Source organism: Lampris incognitus, chromosome 1 (assembly GCF_029633865.1).
Source record: "Lampris incognitus isolate fLamInc1 chromosome 1, fLamInc1.hap2, whole genome shotgun sequence".
Taxonomy (NCBI): Eukaryota; Metazoa; Chordata; class Actinopteri; order Lampriformes; family Lampridae; genus Lampris; species Lampris incognitus.
This window is the reverse complement of record NC_079211.1, coordinates 91,936,339-91,962,443: the sequence shown is the minus strand read 5'-3', so window position 1 is coordinate 91,962,443 and position 26,105 is coordinate 91,936,339. Positions and strand designations below refer to the sequence as shown.

At 42.4% G+C, this 26,105-nt stretch overlaps 1 protein-coding gene across 1 annotated transcript in view; it reads right to left on the bottom strand.

Annotated features, from left to right (window-relative positions):
* adam9 (ADAM metallopeptidase domain 9) overlaps positions 1-26,105 on the bottom strand; it is a 328,309-nt gene that overhangs the window by 14,539 nt on the left and 287,665 nt on the right. The window contains exons 13-16 of the mRNA XM_056273741.1: positions 14,401-14,493; positions 13,815-13,919; positions 4,352-4,442; positions 2,317-2,422 (exon numbers count right to left, since the gene is read on the bottom strand). Of these exons, the coding sequence (XP_056129716.1) occupies positions 2,317-2,422; positions 4,352-4,442; positions 13,815-13,919; positions 14,401-14,493 (395 nt within the window). The remainder of the gene's footprint in view (positions 1-2,316; positions 2,423-4,351; positions 4,443-13,814; positions 13,920-14,400; positions 14,494-26,105) is intronic.

Genomic DNA, 26,105 nt, shown 5'->3' with positions numbered 1-26,105 from the left:
GTGAGCTCGGAGAGAAAAGCACCGTAAGGGAAGAGTAGCCACTACTGCGAGGAGGTTACGGCACGAACTGACAACGGGCGCTGGGATACCACCAAACTTAAGCCCAGCCCTGACGGCTAAGCCCGGCCCTGACGAGCTGATTGGCTGCCGGCGCGGGGTGGGCGGGCCACGGCGCGGGGTGGGCGAGCCGTAACAACTTTGAAGCTTTTGAAAGTCAAGTTCAAATAACCTGTGCTGTCTTTGGGAATCATAAAGATCTGTCTTCTGTGACACACAACATGGTTTAGCTTTGGCGACTTGGACCCCAGCAGAACCAGTTTAAATGCGACAGCTCTTTGGCCAACTCTTCATTTTTAATAAACGGAGGTGCATTTGAAATCTTGATCTTTTTTCTGGGTTCACCAGTGGGAGAACAGGGGTTAATGCATCACCAACCACCGTGCCATTTTCAACAACCTTCTCAACTTTGCCCACATCATTCAGAAAAATGACAATAGCGCTGTTCATGCGAGAAGCAGATTTAACACTTTCAAAGCCTACAACCTCTCCAACAGCATAGCTGGCCTCCTCCATTTAATAGCTGACACCCGGTAATATTTTAACCACATGCCGGCATGTCAGCTTCTCCTGTTCCTCACAACTACTGACAACGGGTATAGTGCCCGGCTGCCAACTGCACTACCAAACTGAACCCAAGTCTTAACCACCACCACCTAATAACAACAAAGTAAACACGAAAATAAACACACACAAAACCACAAAGCAGACAGAACTAGAAAAATGCTTTTCCACAGAAAAAGCGTGTGAATGCTGAGCTGCTGAAAGAAATCGCGAAAGCATTACTGAAAATGGATAAATAGGAAAAGTCACAAAGTCACTAGCGTACCTGAAATACCTGGAAACTGAAATGTGAAGGGAAGGGTAGTGATGAAGATGAAGAGTAGCAATGAAGAGGAAGGGTAGTGATGAAGACAAAGTAGTGATGAAGAGGAAGGGTAGGAAGGAGGATAAGAAGGCTGTAGGAAGGTAGGATAGCAGGGAGGTTGTAGGAAGGTAAGAAGGTTGTAGGAAGGATGGTAGGAAGCAAGGTAGGAAGGTTGTAGGAAGCAAGGTAGGAAGGTTGTAGGAAGGATGGTAGGAAACAAGGTAGGAACGTTGTAGGAAGGAAGGAAGGTAGGTAGGAAGCAAGGTAGGAAGGTAAGAAGGTTGTAGGAAGGAAGGTAGGTAGGAAGGAAGGAAGGTAGGAAGATTTTAGGAAGGTTGTGGGAAGGAAGGTAGGAAGGTAGTAAGGTTGTAGGAAGGTAGGAAAGACAGTAGGAAGGTTGTAGGAAGGAAGGAAGGAAGGTAGGTAGGAAGCAAGGTAGGAAGGTTGTAGGAAGGTAGGAAGGAAGGTAGGTAGGAAGGTTGAAGAGGGCGGAAGAGCAGTTAAGAAGTGGCAGAAGCTGATCAAATCTACCAGGTGTTGAGAGTTGACAGTAATTAGCCTGGCAGTTGAGTTTCAAGTTGATATGTGACGTCACAATAGGACTGAACATTCTAACAGGCAAAGTGTATGGCAGAATTGCTAAACTTTAGAGCTGAATTGTTCAAAAACTATACCATATTTTTAAAATTTGAATAGGATTCTGAAAGAGCTGAGTGTCCTGAACTGTTTAAGCTTCAAATGGGGTTTCTAGCTCAAAACATGAAGGAGGAGATACAGTTCAAAGGTGATGAGGGTTTCAACCTTTCCCCATAGATTTGCATTGTTTTGAAAAAGTACAAAAAGCTTAATATGTCTAAAAGTATAAAAGATTACCGAAATGTGAGCCTTAATGGGCTTAAAGAGATGAACATTTTGATACCTGAATGGTTTCAGTGGCTAAAAGTATGAAGGAGTAAAAGAGGTGGAAAGGTTGCAAAAGTCCCCCATTGACTCCCATTCAAAAAATGGCTGAAAAAAGTTGAATATTTCAAAAGGTATGAAAAATCTGAAAGGGGGGCACTAATGTCCTTAATGAGTTGAACATTTTGATAGTTGAATGGTTTCAGTAGCTAAAAGTATGAAGGAGCTACAAAGTGTCAAACAATGGGAGGAAGAAAAATAAATAACTAAAGAACTGCAAAGCAATAGTGTGAATGCCCCCAGCATTCACGCTAAAAAGAGAAAACACAGAAATTCATTCACACCGAAGCAAAACGCTGCTGCTCTGTTCACTCACTTGCACTTGCGCTCAGAGCGAGAGAGAGCGAGAGAGAGAGCATGAGAGCGAGAGAGAGAGAGAGAGAGCAGGTGATTATAGAATATCTTCATGTATGTTTGTGTGTTGAACCCACCGACTCTCACACTTCTTGAAGCCATAGTTCTGGTAGCCACAGTTTCCAAAGCGATCGCCTTTACTGTTGACGTCTTTAAAACAGATGTCTGGAGCAGCTCGGGCCTCTAACAGCAAGAAGAGAAGACTTTTTTATTCTGGATTTTTGTTTCGAGGAAACAGGAACAGTAGATCACAGAAAGTTGAACCAGTTCATCTGGACACGTTTCTTGAGAGAGAAACGTTTCATCATCATCTAAGTGACTCTTCAGTCTGACCTGACTGCAGGTGTCCCCACCCTTATAAACTGACTGCAGGTGTCCCCATCCGTATAAACTGACTGCAGGTGTCCCCACCCTTATAAACTGACTGCAGGTGTCCCCACCCTTATTAACTGACTGCAGGTGTCCCCACCCTTATAAACTGACTGCAGGTGTCCCCACCCTTATAAACTGACTGCAGGTGCCTCCACTCTATAATGTATGTAATGTATAATCAATACAGTGGCATAACGACCCAAACCAATGACCAGTTTCATATGCAAATATGGGTGTGACCATTAACTACAGTTACAATGGCCACGTGTACTATTCACAGAGGGTTGGGGAATGGTTGCAATCGCAGCATTGTAAGATGGCGACAGATGGCCAGCGTCTGCTTACTTGTACAAGTACAAGTCACGGCAGTCCTCCTGGCACTTAACAGTGTACACTATATTGCTCTGTTTGTGCTGGGGGACCCGATCCTTGGAGTAAACCAACTTCTGGCGCAGCGTATTTTGGGGTTTGAAACGCGACGTTTTGAAAATACGCGTGTCAACGGGTCCGACACTCCCGCCACATACAGAATCACCACTGGTTTATGCTTAGGCAGCTGTTGTCCTTCTCCTCTCTTCGACCGGCTGGTGCACTGTTTGGGCGTCTTCCTGGCTTTGACAAACGCCCAGTTAGGATGACGGCAGTTAACCAGGGCCTGTTTAATGTGGGATTTCAGGAACAGTAGATGGCGCTCATTCAGTGTGTTTATGTAAATTAGAATTAGATTTTAATCAGATTAAGCTGATTAATACATGAATACAGATATGTATTACTAGAGGTTTGGTCAGACCTGGTTGTCTTCTTCTGTGGCTTCCTGTGGTTCATCTGTGGATACTGATCCCGCTAGCTAGCTCTCGACGGTAAAGCAGTGTGTCCTCTAAGAGCAGCAGCACACAGACACGTTTCCGACACAACGCTCATGTTCAGTAACACGAAGGAGGTTAATATGTGGAAGTTTGGTGCGGGTGAAAAAACAGACACACTGTCTGAAAAGTTTCCAACACAATGTTGGAAGCAGAGTCGCACACAACGTTCCATAATTCCTCAATAGTCTTTTAAACTCGGCGTATTGAAGAGACTGCCTTCATTGAACACATGAAGGCACGTTACAGCTCCATGTGATAATTTTCTATGGTAAAAGATGAACTAGTAATTGTTACTCGTGTAATCGGGTGCCCTGTGATGGCCTGGCGGCCTGTCCAGAGTGTCTCCCCGCCTGCCTCCCAATGACTGCTGGGATAGGCTCCAGCATCCCCGCCACCCTGAGCAGGATAAGCGGTTCAGATAATGGATGGATGGATGTGATCGGGTTGTTTGAGATGCAACCACAAATTCATCTTATATCAAGACCCGCCGGTATGGCCTATTCTAATGGCTGGTGTACTAGGTACACTGGCGGGAAATATTAGTGTTGCACAGGAAATGATGCATTTAACATCCTGTTACCCTTAGTAGATGCCAGATGCCTGGTGCACACTAATGCTAATTTGTCAGATAACTTAGAATTTCATCTACTTTTGTTAATGTAGTTTATAAAGAACACATTTTTTTATGAAAAGCGTTACTATCATCTTGCTGGTTTGTTGTCTGATGTCATCAGAAGTACGACTTCTGTGAATTCTGACCAGAGTGCCGCTATAGTGGTAAATTCTCATTGATACTTAGCTGAACTATTACTTAAGTCTGATTATTCAACAACATCAGATTACTGAGTGTATGTAAAGACGGCAAATTACATACTGGGTCCGAAGATGTTCTGGCACTGGCCATCGTAGTGCTGACACTGCCCGTTGTAACAGTAGGCCTGCTGGTTCCGACATGGCTGACCGTTCTACAAACCAAGCAGACACACAACCCAATTCATTAACAAGTTCAACACCACAGAGACACAAAATCACATCCAGATCTGCTGTTATCCCACCAAACCAGACTCTAACTGCTTTCAATAACCACATCAGGTGGACGTGGTTCTCCATTCCTCATATACGGTAATATAAAATAACAAAACAATAATACATAGATAGATTAGTGGAACAAAACTCCTCTAAACTTTAATATTCACTATATACTGATAATATTACCAGTGCAAACCTGTCGTACATGAATACACAATGGTCTTTAGAAGAGTAAAGGTCCATAAGTCATTCTGACATTGAAAGACCATTAATATTGGAGAATATAAAATACATTAAGGCCTAAATAGATATAATAGGCCTATACATAAATACAGCAGAATTATATTTACATTGTTTAGGATGTAGTTTAACTTTGACACAGAAATGCTATCAGAGGTTCAGATGAATTGAAACCAATGAGACTATACGACTACTACTACGACTGCAGTCTAAAAATAATTATTTCCCCGTGTGACTTCTTGGAAAATACTTCCACTCAGATATTAGTCCAGATGTAAAAATGATGATAAATAATAAAAAAAAAAGTATATCGCACTTTTCTTAACAATGTTACAAAGTGCTTTACAAAAGAAATAAAACCAGACATAGCAAAAATGAGATTAAGACCAAAGGACATGAGCACAGAGGAGGTAAAGACAATTTGAATAAGACCAAATAAGTAGGAATAGAATCAAAAAGAGAATAAATATATAAAATCAGATAAACATTTCCAAAAGCTTTTACAAAGAAAAAAGTTGTGAGAAGAGATTTAAAATAAGCTAGAGACTTGGTTTGTCTTAGTTCAACAGGAAGAGAGTTCCTTAGTGTGGGGGCTCTAACAGCAAAAGCCTGATGACCTTTTGTGACAAAACAGGACCTGGGAATAACCAGCAGGGCTCCATCTGTGGCTCTTAATGGTCGAGAGAGCGCATACCAGGTGAATAAATCAGGATGTATGTAGGAGCAAGACTGTTTAAGGCCTTAAATGTGAGCAATACAATTTTAAAATCAATTCGAAATCTAACAGGGAGCCAGCGTAGGGAGGCAAGCACAGGAGTGACATAGTCATGCCTCTTTGTCCCGTTAATGAGCTGAGCAGCGGCATGTTGTACCAACTGCAGATGGTGGAGGAAGCCCTTGCTGATACCCGAGTAAAGTGCATTGCCATAATCAAGCCAAGAATAGATAAAAGCACATACAACTTTTTGTAGATCAGCAACTGATAAAAATGACCTAATGTTAGAGATGATCTTGAGCTGGAAGAAGCATAAAAACCAAATTTTTTACTTGATTACCAAAAGAGACGTTAGCATCAAATATTACCCCTAGATTCTTAGCAGCCTGCTTAATACTATTTGACAGACCACCAAGCTTAGTACCAAAAGGGCTGATGGAATTTGGGGGACCGGACATAATGACATCAGGCTTATCATCATTAAATTTAAGAAAAATTTGGGTCATCCAGGATTTAATATCAGAGAAGCAAGTTGGGAGATTTGCTAGGCTGCTAGGATCTGCGGGTTTTAGTGGCATGTATAACTGAGTGTCGTCAGCATAAAAATGGTAAAACACCATGATTTTTAATAACGTGGCCAAGAGGTAGTATGTATATAAAAAACAGAAGGGGGCCAAGAAATGAGCCTTGAGGGACACCACAACTCAACTGAGCCATTGAGGAAGTAGAGTTACTCAGAACAACAGAAAAAGTTCTGTTGGAGAGGTATCAGAGTAATAAATGTAAGAGGATACTGTGTGATGTAAGAGGATACTGTGATCGCATTTGTCAAAGCCAGCACTTAAGTCTAAAAGAACGGTGAAGTAGGCCTTCTAGTTAGTTCTAGAAATAACACACTGTTTTCACATTAGTGGAACTGAGACTTCATTAACTTTCCAATTTAAAAACTGTCCTCAGAAAGTTTTCATTCTTTCAGTCAGTGTTAAGTTTTTTTTCTCTTTTCAGTTGGTTTTTACAGCCTCATGTCTAGATGTAAAGGAAACACCTGAAGAGATTCTTCATTTTTATCATTATCATACGACTCTAAGAACCAGCTTTCCTTATTCAAGGATGACTGGAAGTGAGTTTAATCTCAACACGACATGTGAGATTTAACCTGGTCATAAAAAAACGTTTTGTGACTCTGGCGTTGACTTCTCTTCCGCACGTATCATAGGAAAACATTTAAGAACTTTTTTTTTTCATTTTCCCCCACTTTTTTCTCCCCAATCATACCCGGCCAACTACCCCACTCTTCCGAGCCACCCCAGTCGCTGCTCCGCCCCCTCTGCCGTTCCGTGGAAGGCTGCAGACTACCACATGCCTCCTCCGATACATGTGGAGTCACCAGCTGCTTCTTTTCACCAGACAGTGAGGAGTTTCGCCAGGGGGATGTAGCGCGTGGGAGGATCATGCTTTTCCCCCCAGTTCCCTCTACCCCCTGAACAGGCACCCCGGCTGACCAGATGAGGTGCCAGTGCATTTTTTTTGTATATGACTCGGTAGTAGATTGTTTCTTGCTTTGAAAATTATTTGTACTGTTGTGGGAGTGCAGGAATGAGGAGACGGAGAGATCGAGTCGAGAGTCAATTCCGTTTACTCGCCACACAAAAAAACACACGATACAGCACAATCTCTCGTGGCAACCAGCTAACCGCTAGGCTGCTGAAAACATGGCTCCACCCCAGAAACGCTAAGCAGTGCCTATGTCAGCACTCTGAACATCTGCCTTAAAGGAGTAGCAGCCCCTGGTGAATCTACCCTCAATTGTGTATCACCACACAGGCCCCTCAGAATTCACCATCACGAAAAAATGCAAAACAGTAATGTAACACAAAAGTATTCAGTGAAACACAAACAGCCAACAGGCGAACAGTCTTCAGTGAAACAGTCAACATCTCGGGGGGCGGACCAGGCAGCCAAAACGGCTGCGCTGAATGGGTATGGGGGCGGGGGCAGGGGACAGAGCGGGAGCCTAGGCAGGGGCTGAGGCTGGACCAGGGGCCTGAGAAGGGGGGGGCGTCCACGCCGCGAGGGGAGGGCCAGTTCGACCGGCCCACCCAGGTCCAAATGGGCAGGCTTGGGACGGTCCACCGAGACCCGCTCTGGCTTGCCCTGCAGGGGGGTACGGTGGCTGTCGTGGCGGATGAAGACGTACCTGGCCAACAGCGGATTCTTGGGGATGTAGGACTGAGGGAGGCAGTGGTGAGATGTAGGGATCGGAGCGAAAGCGTTGGCACTGTCCCGAGCCACAGCCCGATGAGAAGCTGCTGACCAGGGGGCCACAGCGTCTGGGAGAAACTCACCCGGGACACGCAGCGGCTGGCCATAAACCAGCTATGCAGACGAGGACTGGAGGTCTTCCTTGGGGGCAGAGCGAAGGCCGAGCATGACCCACGGGAGGTGATCGACCCAGTTGCTGTCCGTAAGGCTGACACGAAGAGCGGCTTTCATAGATCAATGAAACCGTTCACAAAGTCCGTTGCACTGCGGGTTATACGCTGTGGTGCGGTGGAGCTACACCCCCAGCCCCTCCGCGACTGCAGTCCAGAGCTCCGACGTGAACTGCAGGCCCCTGTCAGAGGTGAGGTCAGCCGGCGTGCCAAAACAGGCCACCCATGACCCGATGAACGCCCGGGCCACCTCAGTAGACGTGGTCGATGACAGGGGAACAGCTTCCGGCCACCTTGTGGTCCTGTCCACCATGGTGAGAAGGTGAGTGATCCCGTGGGAGGGGGGCAGGGGGCCCACCAGATCCACATTCACATAGTCAAAACGCCTCTCGGGCACCAGGAATGGCGCTAAGGGGACTTTGGTATGACAGTGTACTTTGGAACGCTGGCATGCCACGCAGGAGTCAGCCCAGGCCTTGACGTCCTTCCTGAGGCCGGGCCAGACGAACTTGGCCCCCACCAGCTTAGTGGACACCTTCACACCCTGGTGGGAAAGGCCATGCATAACGTCAAAAACATGGCGCCACCAGCCGGCGGGCACCATGGGGCGGGGCTGGCCCATGGAAACGTCGCAGAGGATCGTGGCGTTGGCGCTGTCAAACACATCCTCCAACCGCAGCCCCGTAGCGGCCGTCCGATAGGCCTGGATGTCCGTGTCAGCGGCTTGGTCTGCAGCCATGGCAGCGTAATCGAGTCCCAAGTGAACGGACCCTGCCACCACCCGGGAGAGGCAGTCAGCGACCAAGTTGTCCTTGCCAGCCACGTGCCGGATGTCCGTGGTAAACTCCAAGATGGCAGAGAGCTGATGCTGTTGGCGCCCGGACCACGGCTCGGAGGTCTTGGCCATGGCAAATGTCAGCGGTTTGTGGTCGATGAAGGCAGTGAAATGGCGGCCTTCCAACAGGAATCTGAAGTGTCGGGTGGCGAGGAAGCGACCCAGGAGCTCCCGGTCGAAGGTGCTGTACTTCTGCTCGTTGTCCTTAAGCTGTTTGCTAAAGAAGGCAAGGGGCTGCCAGGTGCTGCCCACCCACTGCTCGCACACCACCCCGACCGCATAGTCAGAGGCGTCGGTTGTGAGGGCAATCGGGGCAGTGGGGGACGGGTGCGCCAGCAAAGCGGAATTGGCCAGCGCAGCCTTGGCGTCGTTGAAAGCTTCGTCCATCCCCGGGGACCAGTCTACCTCGCCCTTGGCTTCCTTGCCCCGTAGGGCCTCGTACAAGGGCCACATGCGGTGAGCTGCGTGGGGAATGAACCTGTTATAAAAGTTCACCATGCCCAAGAACTCCTGCAGGGACTTCACAGTGCGGGGGCATGGAAAACTGGCGACGACGTCCACTCTGGCAGGAAGCTGAACGGATCCCTGTGGGGAGATGCGGTGGCCGAGGAAGTTGATGGACGACAGGCCAAACTGGCACTTGGCTGGGTTGACTATGAGTCCATGCGCACTGAGCTGCTCGAACAACTGCCGGAGCTGCGTCAGGTGCTCCTCCGCGGATGCACTGGCCAAGAGAATGTCATCCAAGTAAACAAACAAGAACGGCATATCCCGTAGCACAGAGTCCATCAGCCGCTGGAACGTCTGCGCTGCCTCCTTGAGACCGAAGGGCATCCGCAGGAACTCGAAGAGTCCAAATGGCGTGATGACCGTTGTCTTGGGCACGTCCCGAGGGTGGACCGGTACCTGGTGGTAGCCCCGCACCAAATCTACTTTGGAAAAGATGGTGGCCCCCGCCAGGTGGGCGGAGAAATCCTGTATGTGCGGGATGGGGTACCGGTCAGGGGTTGTGGCGTTGTTCAGGTGACGAAAATCGCCGCAGGGGTGCCAACCGCCGTCAGCCCTAGAAACCATGTGCAGGTGGGAGGCCTACGGGCTGTCCGAGCGGCGCACAATGCCAAGGCGTTCCATGGTAGCAAACTCCTCCTTGGCGATCGCGAGCTTAGCAGAGTCGAGGCGCCGAGCACGTGCGTAGACCGGGGGGCCGTCAGTGGCAATATGGTGCTCCACGCCGTGCTTGGCCACCGCTGAAGAGAACGTAGGTGTGGTGAGGTCAGGGAACTCTGTGAGCAGTCGTTGATACGTGTCTCCGGCGGCAAGAATGTTTGACAGGCCGAGCGTCCCTGCACCTCCCAGTTTGCACGGGTATGTAGCGAAAGAGACAGCATCGATCAAGCGACAGTTTGTAACATCCACCAGCAGCTTGAAGGCGCACAGGAAGTCCACGCCCAGGAGGGTAACCGACACCGCGGCCATAACTAAGTCCCAGCCGAAACGCCGCCCGCCGAAACACACCTCCACATACCTGGTGCCGTAGGTACGTATGGGCGTGCCGTTCGCGGCATCCATCGGGGGGCCTTGTCCACCGGCCATGGTGTCCGCGGGTGATGCAGGCAGGATGCTACACTGAGCGCCCGAATCGACCAGCAGCCGACCAGCGGCCAGATAAGGCGTCCTTGATAAACAACAGCCTGCTGTTCTCGCCGGTGCTCATAGCTGCTATTCAGCGCCGGCCCTGGCATTTCCCTGGACGCTGAAGCTGCACGGCGGGCAACACTGCTTGGCCCTGGCACCAAACCTGTTGTGGTAATAACACAACCCGCTGTGTCCTCCAGCGGTGGGGGCGAGCTCTGGGTGGGGACCATCGCATGAATGAACTGCTGCTGGTTGGCGAGGAAAATCCTGTCCGCTGCCGCACCCAGAGTGCGGTAGTCTTTGGTGGAAGAGAGGGGGGGGGAGCTGGCTAGCGCTGTGCGCACATGTGCTGGGAGCTGCCGTAGAAACATATGGGTGAAAATGAAGGAGGGGTCCGCCGAGCCCAAAACGGCCAACATCTTCTCCAGCAGCTCAGAAGGTTTGCTATCGCCCAGTCCGTTGAGTGACAACAGGCGACCCGCCTTCTCCATCTCCGACAGCTCGAAGAGCTGAAAAAGGAAGGCCTTGAGTGCGCCGTATTTCCCCACAGCCGGGGGGGCTTCCAGTAGCCCCATAGCTCGGGCTGTCGTCCGGGCATCCAATGCCGCCACCACATGGAAATACCTCGTACCGTCTGGCGTTATTCCTCCCAGCTCGAACTGGGCTTCAATGTGCTGAAACCATGGCCGGCCGGGGACGGTGCTGCCAAAACTCGGGCAACTTCACCGTCGCTGCTGAGATGCTAGCACTAACATGAGCCATACCGTTAGCATCACTCGGAGCCGGAGAGGTGTCGTCATCGCTTTGGGTCGACATGTTCGTTGTCAACGTGCGGGGTCACCAATGTGGGAGTGAGGGAATGAGGAGACGGAGAGTTCGAGTCGAGTCAATTCCGTTTACTCGCCACACAAAGCAACACCGATACAGCACAATCTCTCGTGGCAACCAGCTAACCAACCGCTAGGCCGCTGCAACATGGCTCCACCCCGGAAACTCTAAGCAGTGCCTATGTCAGCACTCTAAAATGTCCGCCTTAAAGGAGCAGCAGCCCCTGGTGGAGCTACCCTCAATTGTGTATCACCACACTGTTAAATTCTACTAAATCCCCTTATAGCTTGTTGGTGTGTTCACAATATCCTACATTATTAACTATTCTTATGGCTCTTTTTTGTAATGGTTGTACGTTGGTTTTTTAGGTGTTGCCCCATAACTCCACAGTAGATCAGATATGGTAAAATGAATTAACAATACAGAGTCTACATTGACTTATGATCTAGAATGTGTCTTGCTTTTCTCATGACTGCAATGCTTCTTGCCAGCTTTGCTAGCACATATGTTATGTGAGGTTTCCAGCAGATTTTGTGGTCTAGTATCCATTCATCATCTATCCATTGTCTTACCCGCTTATCCTGCTCTCAGGGTCACGGGGATGCTGGAGCCTATTCCAGCAGTCATTGGGCAGCAGGCAGGGAGACACCCTGGACAGGCTGCCAGGCCATCACAGGGCCGACACACACACACACACACACACACACACACACACACACACACACACACACACACACACACACACACACACACTCGTTCCTAGGGACAATTTCGTACTGCCAATTCACCTGACCTACATGTCTTTGGACTGTGGGAGGGAACCCGAGCGCCTAGAGGAAACCCACACAGACACGAGGAGAACATGCAAACTCCACACAGAGGACGACCCGGGATGACCCACCAAGGTTGGACTACCCCAGGGCTCGAACCCAGGTCCTTCTTGCTGTGAGTTGACCGCGCTAACCACTTCGCCACTGTGCCACTCTGGTCTAGTATCACACCTAGGAATTTATTTTCATATCCTCTTTCTAGCTGGACATTGTCTATCCCTGCTTTTACTTTGGTGTTTATTTTATAATTTCCAAACAACATAAACTTTGTTTTGTCCAGATTTAACGATAATTTGTTTTCGTCAAACCACCGTTTTAATTTTTCCATTTCTATTGTGGTCACCTCCAAAAGCTGCTGTACATTTTCACCAGAACAAAATATATTAGTGTCATCAGCAAATAGAACACATTTCAATATGTTTTTAATATCTTGCATATATCATTTAAGTGCATAATGAACAGTTGTGGACCTAAAACCGAGCCCTGTGGTACACCACAAGTAATATCCATGCATGATGAGTTATGTTCACCTGTCTTTACAAACTACTGCCTGTTACTTAAATAGCTTCTTAGACTATTCTGTACCACCCCTCTGATACCACACCTTTCACTTTATCTATTAATCTGTTGTGGTCAGTAGTGTCAAAAGCTTTTTTTATCTATAAATATTCCCACAACAAACTTTTTTTTTGGTCTATGCAGTTAGTTATTTCTTCATTTATTCAATGAGCAGCAGAGATGTGGATCTGTGTGGTTGAAACCCGTACTGGCCATCAGTCAGCAGGTTGTGCTTCTCAATGAATGTGTGTAGTCTGGCAGCAACTAGTTTTTCTAGTATTTTGGAGAATTGTGACAATAATGAAATCAGTCTGTAGTGTGTAAATTGGTGTCTGTCTCTGGTTTTATATAAGGGTATGACTTTAGCTGTTTTAATTTTGCTTGGAACTTTACCAGAGTGAAAGGACATGTTATAGATGTGGGTTAGTTGTGTAGCAATACATTAGATTACTTTCTTAACTATTGTCATATCAAAATCATTCCAGTCAGTAGATTTTTTGTTCTCACATTTGTTTACAGTGTCCATGATTTCCTTCTCTTCTACCACTCTAAGAAAAACTGAACTTAGATTTCCGTCCCCATAATCACCATCATCACCTCATTCACACATGTCTGTGAATGTTCTCATTCATCCAGGTCATGGTTATCCAAAGGAGTTGAATCAAGTGCAACTGGACTTGGTTATATATCCGTGAAGACGTTTTGCCTCTCATCCAAGAGGCTTCATCAGTTCGTGCCTTTCTGACTAGACCAAGCTAGTCTGACTGGCTGGTGATGAAACTCAGATATTTAGCCTCTTTGGAGTCGTTATCAAAGCTAGTGATGTCCATGGCTCTTTTGTGTTCTGATGTGTAGCAACGACAGTCTCGTTGGAGGTGTTAGTTTCGACTTCGTTAGTGCTCCATTCAGTGGTCCTGAGTGGTTTGAGCCGTTAGTGATTGACTGCTGTTCTTGGAGGCTAAGCTTTTGAGTCTCCTGGGTAGAGCTGAAAGGATGGCATTGTAAGTGGGAGATAGGTGGTGTCGCAGACCTCCTCCTCTGTTGAGGGATGGTTTTTCCATCTGTGATTGTGTGTCATTGATTTTTTCTGACTTCTAACTATTGAATTTCATGCTGGTCTTTTATTTTGAAATGTTGTGTTATGTCTGAGTGTCACAGTGGACAGCAGCTCAAATCCAATTCCTGCTGATGTGAAGCAGGAAAAGGTTGTATTCATTGTGTTGTTATTTGTCTACCTGGATGTAAACGTCTTGTTGGCAGAAAGCTGAGGAGCCATTACAGTACTCTGGGAGATCACACTCATCTGTGCTGGCCTTGCACACGGTTCCACCCGGCAGGAACTGAGAGAGAGAGAGAGAGAGAAAGAGAGAGAGAGAGAGAGAGAGAGAGAGAGAGAGAGAGAGAGAGAGAGAGAGAGAGAGAGAGAGATACACAGACACACACATTTCAAAACAGATGTAACTATGTCTTTCTAGTCATGTGAGTTGCTGGTAAGGTAGCAGGGTCAGCAGACATTCAGTTTAACAGAGTTAACTGGTTCAACTGGCCTCCAGGCCTCAGTAACAAGACAGGATGGAAGGATTAGCAGAACCTGTTAAATTAGAGCTTTAAATAAATTATATTATGTTCAATGTGTTGACATATACAGTAGTTAAAGTTATGGATCTAGTGTGTTCTGCTTTTGTGTGACCACTTCACAGGACACATCATCAGCCTGCACTCCACATTTCTCACGACTGAAGATGAGGTTAGGTGATCCGGCTCAGTGATAAAGGTTCAGAAAGTCCTGTTTTCTGGTCTGGATCTGGTTCTGGTTCCTACCTGACACTTGTGGCAACAGACTCCGTAGGCACACTGAGTGCCTTTCTTCAGTTTACACGTCTGATATTCACAACATGGATCCTGTTCACACTCCTACACACACACACACACACACACACACACACACACACACACACACACACACACACACACACACACACACAGGAGTGTGGGTATTAGGTAGCAGATTTAAACAGAAACTTCTCTGTTGTCAGGTCAGGTTATTATGATTCACTTCCAGCCACATTGGTGATACATGATCAAAATGGCCTTTAACCTGTGAGACTCAGCAGTGATACAGGTGTGCACTATGACCATATCTGTTCACCATGACCCATGCATGAACAGATCTAACCACAGTGTCTCTGTCAACCAGTCCATCTGTTATCAGTTAGAACCTCAAAGACACCAGGACGTCACATGATGTGAAGTAAAATCCATCCATCCATCCATCATCTAAACCGCTCATCCTGCTCTCAGGGTCATGGGGATGCTGGAGCCTATCCTAGCAGTCACTGGGCGGCAGGCGGGGAAACACCCTGGACAGGCTGCCGAGCCGACACACATTTACACCTAGGGACAATTTAGTACGGCCGATTCACCTGACCTACATGTCTTTGGACTGTGGGAGGAAACTGAAGCACCTGGAGGAAACCCACGCAGACACGGGGAGAACATGCAAACTCCACCCACAGGATGAGTCCCAAGGTTGGACTCGAACTCAGGACCTTCTTGCTGTGAGGAAACCGTGCTAACCACTGCGCCACCATGCCGGCATATTACTATTTATTGTCTTTAAATTGCTTTGTATCGGGATGAAATTTGGAGTTTGCCATATCATGATACCCAATTTTCATTCATTCACCATCAGCCGCTTCTCCGGGGTCGGGTCGCGGTGGCAGCAAGCTAAGCAGGGCACTCCAGATGTCCCTCACCCCAGCAACACCCTCCAGCTCCTCCTGGGGGACCCTAAAGCGTTCCCAGGCCAGATTGGACATGTAGTCCCTCCAACGAGTTCTGGGTCTACCCCGAGGTCTCCTCGCAGTTGGACGTGCCGGGAAAACCTCCACAGGAAGGTGCCCAGGAGGCATCCTAATCAGTTGTCCGAACCAACTCAACTGGCTCCTTTCGATGCGAAGGAGCAGCGGCTCTACTCCGAGTTCCCTTTGGATGTCTGAGCTCCTCACCCTATCTCTAAGGCTGAGCCCAGACACCCTATGGAGGAAACTCATTTCAGCCGCTTGTATCTGCGATCTCACCCTTTCATGACCCAAAGCTCATGACCATAGGTGAGGGTTGGAACCAAGACTGACTGGTAAATTGGGAGCTTTGCCTCCCGGCTCAGCTCCCTCTTCACCACAACGGTCCGGTACAACGTCCACATTACTGCTGATGCTGCACCAATCCACCTGTCAATCTGCCGCTCCATGCTACCCCCACTCGTGAACAAGACCCCGAGATACTTGAAGCCCTTCACTTGAGGCAACAACTCATCCCCAACCCGGAGGGAGCAATCCACCATATTCCGGTAGAGAACCATGGCGTCAGACTTGGAGGTGCTGACTCTCATCCCGGCCATTTCACACTCAGCTGCAAACCGCCCCAGTGTGCGCTGGAGGTCGCGTTCTGATGAAGCCAACAAAACCACATCATCTGCAGAGAGCAGAGATGCTCAGTTTTGATGTTTAAATGAACGACAGTGACAATCCATCACCCAACGTTTCTCACAGAATGGGGTCTGAAATACCCAAAGAGGTATTGCCTGAAAACTGGCTTTGAATTGACGTTATACTTTACATAATGTGATAGACTGTATTCTTAAACACATTAATATATGCTGACATACAACCCTGCATGCTAAGTGCTTTGATGTCCAAGCTGGTCCTCCAGGACTCCATGAGAAACACCAGCATTAAATTTCCATAACGTAGGAAAAACACCAGAGAAAGATCAGATGAAGCCAAACACAACCGGTTTATGGAGAGAGGTTAGTGTTATGCTTTCATCTGAGGGTTATATCGTTAACAGCCAAGGGCATTTTTCTATATGTTGCACCGGCATTCCCATGATGCATCATCATCCCACAACCACGACAATTCACCTGGGTCATCCATCCAACCAACTGTGTAGGTGCATGTGGCTTCCCATTAATCAGCCTGTCAGTATCGCACGAGGAAAAGACTTGAACCCCAACCGCATAGCCTCCTGTCATCGGCTTAAACCTGATCAGTACCATTACAGTAAACAGTTGTGTGGCTGTCAGGGAAATGCATTGTTACACACACCCTGCCACTCACGTGTGTTTGTTTTTCACGTATGTCAACCTTCCTTCTGAGAAATGTCCGGGGATGCACATGCAGCCTGCAGAGTCCTAAACCAGGAAGTGATTGCAGAGTCTCCCTCTCCCTCTCTCTCCCTCCCTCTCTCTCTCTCCCTCCTTCTCTCTCCCTCGCTCTCTCTCTCTCCCCCTCTCCCTCGCTCTCTCCCTCTCTCTCTCTCTCCCTCTCTCTCTCCCTCGCCCTCTCTCCCTCGCTCTTTCCCTCCCTCTCTCTCTCTCCCTCGCTCTCTCCCTCGCTCTCTCTCTCCCTCACTCTCTCTCCCTCTCCCTCGCTCTCTCTCTCTGTCCCTCTCAATTCAATTAAATATTTGCTTCATTGGCAGGACATAGGTTTGTGTACATGTTGCCAAAGCATGTAAAATAACAGCACAACAACAACGATTATAACATCAGACAACAACAACAGCAATAATAGTTTATGGTTTCGCAGCCTAGCCGGGAAGAACACGGCACCAACAACGGCGAGGCCGTGCGCTCAGCCCCAGGGGGCCACACTCATTGAGAATGCGCCACCTACAGCCCGCACGTCGCCCTGGACCAAAAGCATCTGCCACAAGGCATTCACTAAATAATGATGACAGCGAATAACAAACTGATAGGTGCCGTCACCCACTGTGTCTCAAGATGTGGCAGGAAAATATAAATCTTGCTGCAACGCTCCCCGCTGGTCCCCTCCCAGGACCACCCGCAGCTTACCTGCATCGTCCATTTCCTGGTTCTCTGGAATCACATGTCACATTTAAGGAGGAAGTGCACCTCTGTCTCCACCTCAACTGTCATGCACTGACCACATGTTTGTTTTATAGCTGATTTATCCTCATGTTGGTTTGTTTTATAGCTGATTTATCCTCATGTTGGTTTGTTTTATAGCTGATTTATCCTCATGTTGGTTTGTTTTATAGCTGATTTATCCTCATGTTGGTTTGTTTTATAGTCTGATTTGTCCTCATGTTGGTTTGTTTTATAGTCTGATTTATCCTCATGTTGATTTGTTTTATAGTCTGATTTATCCTCATGTTGATTTGTTTTATAGCTGATTTATCCTCATGTTGGTTTGTTTTATAGTCTGATTTATCCTCATGTTGGTTTGTTTTATAGTCTGATTTATCCTCATGTTGATTTGTTTTATAGTCTGATTTATCCTCATGTTGATTTGTTTTATAGTCTGATTTATCCTCATGCTGGTTTGTTTTATAGTCTGATTTATCCTCATGTTGATTTGTTTTATAGTCTGATTTATCCTCATGTTGATTTGTTTTATAGCTGATTTATCCTCATGTTGGTTTGTTTTATAGCTGATTTATCCTCATGTTGGTTTGTTTTATAGTCTGATTTATCCTCATGTTGGTTAGTTTTATAGTCTGATTTATCCTCATGTTGATTTGTTTTATAGCTGATCTATCCTCATGTTGGTTTGTTTTATAGTCTGATTTATCCTCATGTTGGTTTGCTTTATAGTCTGATTTATCCTCATGTTGGTTTGTTTTATAGCTGATTTATCCTCATGTTTGTTTGTTTTATAGCTGGTTTATCCTCATGCTGGTTTGTTTTATAGTCTGATTTATCCTCATGTTGGTTTGTTTTATAGCTGATTTATCCTCATGTTGGTTTGTTTTATAGTCTGATTTTTCCTCATGTTTGTTTGTTTTATAGTCTGATTTATCCTCATGTTGGTTTGTTTTATAGCTGATTTATCCTCATGTTGGTTTGTTTTATAGCTGATTTATCCTCATGTTTGTTTGTTTTATAGTCTGATTTATCCTCATGTTGGTTGGTTTTATAGTCTGATTTATCCTCATGTTGGTTTGTTTTATAGCTGATTTGTCCTCATGTTTGTTTGTTTTATAGCTGATTTATCCTCATGTTGGTTTGTTTCATAGCTGATTTATCCTCATGTTTGTTTGTTTTATAGTCTGATTTATTCTCATGTTGGTTTGTTTTATAGCTGATTTATCCTCATGTTGGTTTGTTTTATAGCTGATTTATCCTTATGTTGGTTTGTTTTATAGCTGATTTATCCTCATGTTGGTTTGTTTTATAGCTGATTTGTCCTCATGTTGGTTTGTTTTATAGTCTGATTTATCCTCATGTTGATTTGTTTTATAGTCTTGATTTATCCTCATGTTGATTTGTTTTATAGCTGATTTATCCTCATGTTGGTTGGTTTTATAGCTGATTTATCCTCATGTTGGTTTGCTTTATAGTCTGATTTGTCCTCATGTTGATTTGTTTTATAGCTGATTTATCCTTATGTTGGTTTGTTTTATAGCTGATTTATCCTCATGTTTGTTTGTTTTATAGTCTGATTTATCCTCATGTTGGTTTGTTTTATAGCTGATTTATCCTCATGTTTGTTTGTTTTATAGTCTGATTTATCCTCATGTTGGTTTGTTTTATAGCTGATTTATCCTCATGTTGGTTTGTTTTATAGCTGATTTATCCTCATGTTTGTTTGTTTTATAGTCTGATTTATTCTCATGTTGGTTTGTTTTATAGCTGATTTATCCTCATGTTGGTTTGTTTTATAGCTGATTTATCCTCATGTTGGTTTGTTTTATAGCTGATTTATCCTCATGTTGGTTTGTTTTATAGCTGATTTACCCTCGTGTTGGTTTGTTTTATAGTCTGATTTAACCTCATGTTGGTTTGTTTTATAGTCGATTTAACCTCATGTTGGTTTGCTTTATAGTCTGATTTATCCTCATGTTGGTTTGTTTTATTGCTGATTTATCCTCATGTTGGTTTGTTTTATAGCTGATTTATCCTCATGTTGGTTTGTTTTATAGCTGATTTATCCTCATGTTGGTTTGTTTTATAGCTGATTTATCCTCATGTTGGTTTGTTTTATAGCTGATTTACCCTCGTGTTGGTTTGTTTTATAGTCTGATTTAACCTCATGTTGGTTTGTTTTATAGTCGATTTAAGCTCATGTTGGTTTGCTTTATAGTCTGATTTATCCTCATGTTGGTTTGTTTTATTGCTGATTTATCCTCATGTTGGTTTGTTTTATAGCTGATTTATCCTCATGTTGGTTTGTTTTATAGCTGATTTATCCTTATGTTGGTTTGTTTTATAGCTGATTTATCCTCATGTTGGTTTGTTTTATAGCTGATTTGTCCTCATGTTGGTTTGTTTTATAGTCTGATTTATCCTCATGTTGATCTGTTTTATAGTCTGATTTATCCTCATGTTGATTTGTTTTATAGCTGATTTATCCTCATGTTGGTTTGTTTTATAGCTGATTTATCCTCATGTTGGTTTGTTTTATAGTCTGATTTATCCTCATGTTGGTTTGTTTTATAGCTGATTTATCCTCATGTTTGTTTGTTTTATAGCTGGTTTATCCTCATGTTGGTTTGTTTTATAGTCTGATTTATCCTCATGTTGGTTTGTTTTATAGCTGATTTGTCCTCATGTTTGTTTGTTTTATAGTCTGATTTATCCTCATGTTGGTTTGTTTTATAGCTGATTTACCCTCGTGTTGGTTTGTTTTATAGTCTGATTTAACCTCATGTTGGTTTGTTTTATAGTCGATTTAACCTCATGTTGGTTTGCTTTATAGTCTGATTTATCCTCATGTTGGTTTGTTTTATTGCTGATTTATCCTCATGTTGGTTTGTTTTATAGCTGATTTATCCTCATGTTGGTTTGTTTTATAGCTGATTTATCCTTATGTTGGTTTGTTTTATAGCTGATTTATCCTCATGTTGGTTTGTTTTATAGCTGATTTACCCTCGTGTTGGTTTGTTTTATAGTCTGATTTAACCTCATGTTGGTTTGTTTTATAGTCGATTTAACCTCATGTTGGTTTGCTTTATAGTCTGATTTATCCTCATGTTGGTTTGTTTTATTGCTGATTTATCCTCATGTTGGTTTGTTTTATAGCTGATTTATCCTCATGTTGGTTTGTTTTATAGCTGATTTATCCTTATGTTGGTTTGTTTTGTAGCTGATTTATCCTCATGTTGGTTTGTTTTATAGCTGATTTGTCCTCATGTTGGTTTGTTTTATAGTCTGATTTATCCTCATGTTGATTTGTTTTATAGTCTGATTTATCCTCATGTTGATTTGTTTTATAGCTGATTTATCCTCATGTTGGTTTGTTTTATAGCTGATTTGTCCTCATGTTTGTTTGTTTTATAGTCTGATTTATCCTCATGTTGATTTGTTTTATAGCTGATTTATCCTCATGTTGGTTTGTTTTATAGCTGATTTATCCTCATGTTGGTTTGTTTTATAGCTGATTTATCCTCATGTTGGTTTGTTTTATAGTCTGATTTGTCCTCATGTTGGTTTGTTTTATAGTCTGATTTATCCTCATGTTGATTTGTTTTATAGTCTGATTTATCCTCATGTTGATTTGTTTTATAGCTGATTTATCCTCTTGTTGGTTTGTTTTATAGTCTGATTTATTCTCATGTTGGTTTGTTTTATAGCTGATTTATCCTCATGTTGGTTTATTTTATAGCTGATTTATCCTCATGTTTGTTTGTTTTATAGTCTGATTTATCCTCATGTTGGTTTGTTTTATAGCTGATTTATCCTCATGTTTGTTTGTTTTATAGTCTGATTTGTCCTCATGTTGGTTTGTTTTATAGCTGATTTATCCTCATGTTGGTTTGTTTTATAGCTGATTTATCCTCATGTTGGTTTGTTTTATAGCTGATTTATCCTTATGTTGGTTTGTTTTATAGCTGATTTATCCTCATGTTGGTTTGTTTTATAGCTGATTTGTCCTCATGTTGGTTTGTTTTATAGTCTGATTTATCCTCATGTTGATTTGTTTTATAGTCTGATTTATCCTCATGTTGATTTGTTTTATAGCTGATTTATCCTCATGTTGGTTGGTTTTATAGCTGATTTATCCTCATGTTTGTTTGTTTTACAGTCTGATTTGTCCTCTTGTTGGTTTGTTTTATAGTCTGATTTATTTTTATGTTGGTTTGTTTTATAGCTGATTTATCCTCATGTTTGTTTGTTTTATAGTCTGATTTATCCTCATGTTGGTTTGTTTTATAGCTGATTTATCCTCATGTTTGTTTGTTTTACAGTCTGATTTATCCTCATGTTGGTTTGTTTTATAGCTGATTTATCCTCATGTTGGTTTGTTTTATAGCTGATTTATCCTCATGATTGTTTGTTTTATAGTCTGATTTATTCTCATGTTGGTTTGTTTTATAGCTGATTTATCCTCATGTTGGTTTGTTTTATAGCTGATTTATCCTCATGTTGGTTTGTTTTATAGCTGATTTATCCTCGTGTTGGTTTGTTTTATAGTCTGATTTAACCTCATGTTGGTTTGTTTTATAGTCGATTTAACCTCATGTTGGTTTGCTTTATAGTCTGATTTATCCTCATGTTGGTTTGTTTTATTGCTGATTTATCCTCATGTTGGTTTGTTTTATAGCTGATTTATCCTCATGTTGGTTTGTTTTATAGCTGATTTATCCTTATGTTGGTTTGTTTTATAGCTGATTTATCCTCATGTTGGTTTGTTTTATAGCTGATTTATCCTCATGTTTGTTTGTTTTATAGCTGGTTTATCCTCATGTTGGTTTGTTTTATAGTCTGATTTATCCTCATGTTGGTTTGTTTTATAGCTGATTTGTCCTCATGTTTGTTTGTTTTATAGTCTGATTTATCCTCATGTTGGTTTGTTTTATAGCTGGTTTATCCTCATGTTGGTTTGTTTTATAGCTGGTTTATCCTCATGTTGGTTTGTTTTATAGTCTGATTTATCCTCATGTTGGTTTGTTTTATAGCTGATTTGTCCTCATGTTTGTTTGTTTTATAGTCTGATTTATCCTCATGTTGATTTGTTTTATAGCTGATTTATCCTCATGATGGTTGGTTTTATAGCTGATTTATCCTCATGTTGGTTTGTTTTATAGTCTGATTTGTCCTCATGTTGGTTTGTTTTATAGCTGATTTATCCTCATGTTGGTTAGTTTTATAGTCTGATTTATCCTCATGTTGATTTGTTTTAAAGCTGATTTATCCTCATGTTGATTTGTTTTATAGCTGATTTATCCTCATGTTGGTTTGTTTTATAGCTGATTTATCCTCATGTTGATTTGTTTTATAGTCTGATTTGTCCTCATGTTGGTTTGTTTTATAGTCTGATTTATCCTCATGTTGGTTTGTTTTACAGCTGATTTATCCTCATGTTTGTTTGTTTTATAGCTGGTTTATCCTCATGTTGGTTTGTTTTATAGTCTGATTTATCCTCATGTTGGTTTGTTTTATAGCTGATTTATCCTCATGTTGGTTTGTTTTATAGTCTGATTTTTCCTCATGTTTGTTCGTTTTATAGTCTGATTTATCCTCATGTTTGTTTGTTTTATAGTCTGATTTATCCTCATGTTTGTTTGTTTTATAGTCTGATTTATCCTCATGTTGGTTTGTTTTATAGCTGATTTATCCTCATGTTGCTTTGTTTTATAGTCTGATTTATCCTCATGTTGGTTGGTTTTATAGTCTGATTTATCCTCGTGTTTGTTTGTTTTATAGCTGATTTATCCTCATGTTGGTTTGTTGTATAGCTGATTTATCCTCATGTTGGTTTGTTTTATAGCTGATTTATCCTCATGTTGGTTTGTTTTATAGTCTGATTTGTCCTCATGTTGGTTTGTTTTATAGTCTGATTTATCCTCATGTTGATTTGTTTTATAGTCTGATTTATCCTCATGTTGATTTGTTTTATAGCTGATTTATCCTCATGTTGGTTTGTTTTATAGCTGATTTATCCTCATGTTGGTTAGTTTTATAGTCTGATTTATCCTCATGTTGATTTGTTTTATAGCTGATCTATCCTCATGTTGGTTTGTTTTATAGTCTGATTTATCCTCATGTTGGTTTGCTTTATAGTCTGATTTATCCTCATGTTGGTTTGTTTTATAGCTGATTTATCCTCATGTTTGTTTGTTTTATAGCTGGTTTATCCTCATGCTGGTTTGTTTTATAGTCTGATTTATCCTCATGTTGGTTTATTTTATAGCTGATTTATCCTCATGTTGGTTTGTTTTATAGTCTGATTTTTCCTCATGTTTGTTTGTTTTATAGTCTGATTTATCCTCATGTTGGTTTGTTTTATAGCTGATTTATCCTCATGTTGGTTTGTTTTATAGCTGATTTATCCTCATGTTTGTTTGTTTTATAGTCTGATTTATCCTCATGTTGGTTTGTTTTATAGCTGATTTATCCTCATGTTTGTTTGTTTTATAGTCTGATTTATCCTCATGTTGGTTTGTTTTATAGCTGATTTATCCTCATGTTGGTTTGTTTCATAGCTGATTTATCCTCATGTTTGTTTGTTTTATAGTCTGATTTATTCTCATGTTGGTTTGTTTTATAGCTGATTTATCCTCATGTTGGTTTGTTTTATAGCTGATTTATCCTTATGTTGGTTTGTTTTATAGCTGATTTATCCTCATGTTGGTTTGTTTTATAGCTGATTTGTCCTCATGTTGGTTTGTTTTATAGTCTGATTTATCCTCATGTTGATTTGTTTTATAGTCTTGATTTATCCTCATGTTGATTTGTTTTATAGCTGATTTATCCTCATGTTGGTTGGTTTTATAGCTGATTTATCCTCATGTTGGTTTGTTTTATAGTCTGATTTGTCCTCATGTTGATTTGTTTTATAGCTGATTTATCCTCTTGTTGGTTTGTTTTATAGTCTGATTTATTCTCATGTTGGTTTGTTTTATAGCTGATTTATCCTCATGTTGGTTTGTTTTATAGCTGATTTATCCTCATGTTTGTTTGTTTTATAGTCTGATTTATCCTCATGTTGGTTTGTTTTATAGCTGATTTATCCTCATGTTTGTTTGTTTTATAGTCTGATTTATCCTCATGTTGGTTTGTTTTATAGCTGATTTATCCTCATGTTGGTTTGTTTTATAGCTGATTTATCCTCATGTTGGTTTGTTTTATAGCTGATTTATCCTCGTGTTGGTTTGTTTTATAGTCTGATTTAACCTCATGTTGGTTTGTTTTATAGTCGATTTAACCTCATGTTGGTTTGCTTTATAGTCTGATTTATCCTCATGTTGGTTTGTTTTATTGCTGATTTATCCTCATGTTGGTTTGTTTTATAGCTGATTTATCCTCATGTTGGTTTGTTTTATAGCTGATTTATCCTTATGTTGGTTTGTTTTATAGCTGATTTATCCTCATGTTGGTTTGTTTTATAGCTGATTTATCCTCATGTTTGTTTGTTTTATAGCTGGTTTATCCTCATGTTGGTTTGTTTTATAGTCTGATTTATCCTCATGTTGGTTTGTTTTATAGTTGATTTGTCCTCATGTTTGTTTGTTTTATAGTCTGATTTATCCTCATGTTGGTTTGTTTTATAGCTGGTTTATCCTCATGTTGGTTTGTTTTATAGCTGGTTTATCCTCATGTTGGTTTGTTTTATAGTCTGATTTATCCTCATGTTGGTTTGTTTTATAGCTGATTTGTCCTCATGTTTGTTTGTTTTATAGTCTGATTTATCCTCATGTTGATTTGTTTTATAGCTGATTTATCCTCATGATGGTTGGTTTTATAGCTGATTTATCCTCATGTTGGTTTGTTTTATAGTCTGATTTGTCCTCATGTTGGTTTGTTTTATAGCTGATTTATCCTCATGTTGGTTAGTTTTATAGTCTGATTTATCCTCATGTTGATTTGTTTTATAGCTGATTTATCCTCATGTTGATTTGTTTTATAGCTGATTTATCCTCATGTTGGTTTGTTTTATAGCTGATTTATCCTCATGTTGGTTTGTTTTATAGTCTGATTTGTCCTCATGTTGGTTTGTTTTATAGTCTGATTTATCCTCATGTTGGTTTGTTTTACAGCTGATTTATCCTCATGTTTGTTTGTTTTATAGCTGGTTTATCCTCATGTTGGTTTGTTTTATAGTCTGATTTATCCTCATGTTGGTTTGTTTTATAGCTGATTTATCCTCATGTTGGTTTGTTTTATAGTCTGATTTTTCCTCATGTTTGTTCGTTTTATAGTCTGATTTATCCTCATGTTTGTTTGTTTTATAGTCTGATTTATCCTCATGTTTGTTTGTTTTATAGTCTGATTTATCCTCATGTTGGTTTGTTTTATAGCTGATTTATCCTCATGTTGCTTTGTTTTATAGTCTGATTTATCCTCATGTTGGTTGGTTTTATAGTCTGATTTATCCTCATGTTTGTTTGTTTTATAGCTGATTTATCCTCATGTTGGTTTGTTTTATAGCTGATTTATCCTATGTTGGTTTGTTTTATAGCTGATTTATCCTCATGTTGGTTTGTTTTATAGTCTGATTTGTCCTCATGTTGGTTTGTTTTATAGTCTGATTTATCCTCATGTTGATTTGTTTTATAGTCTG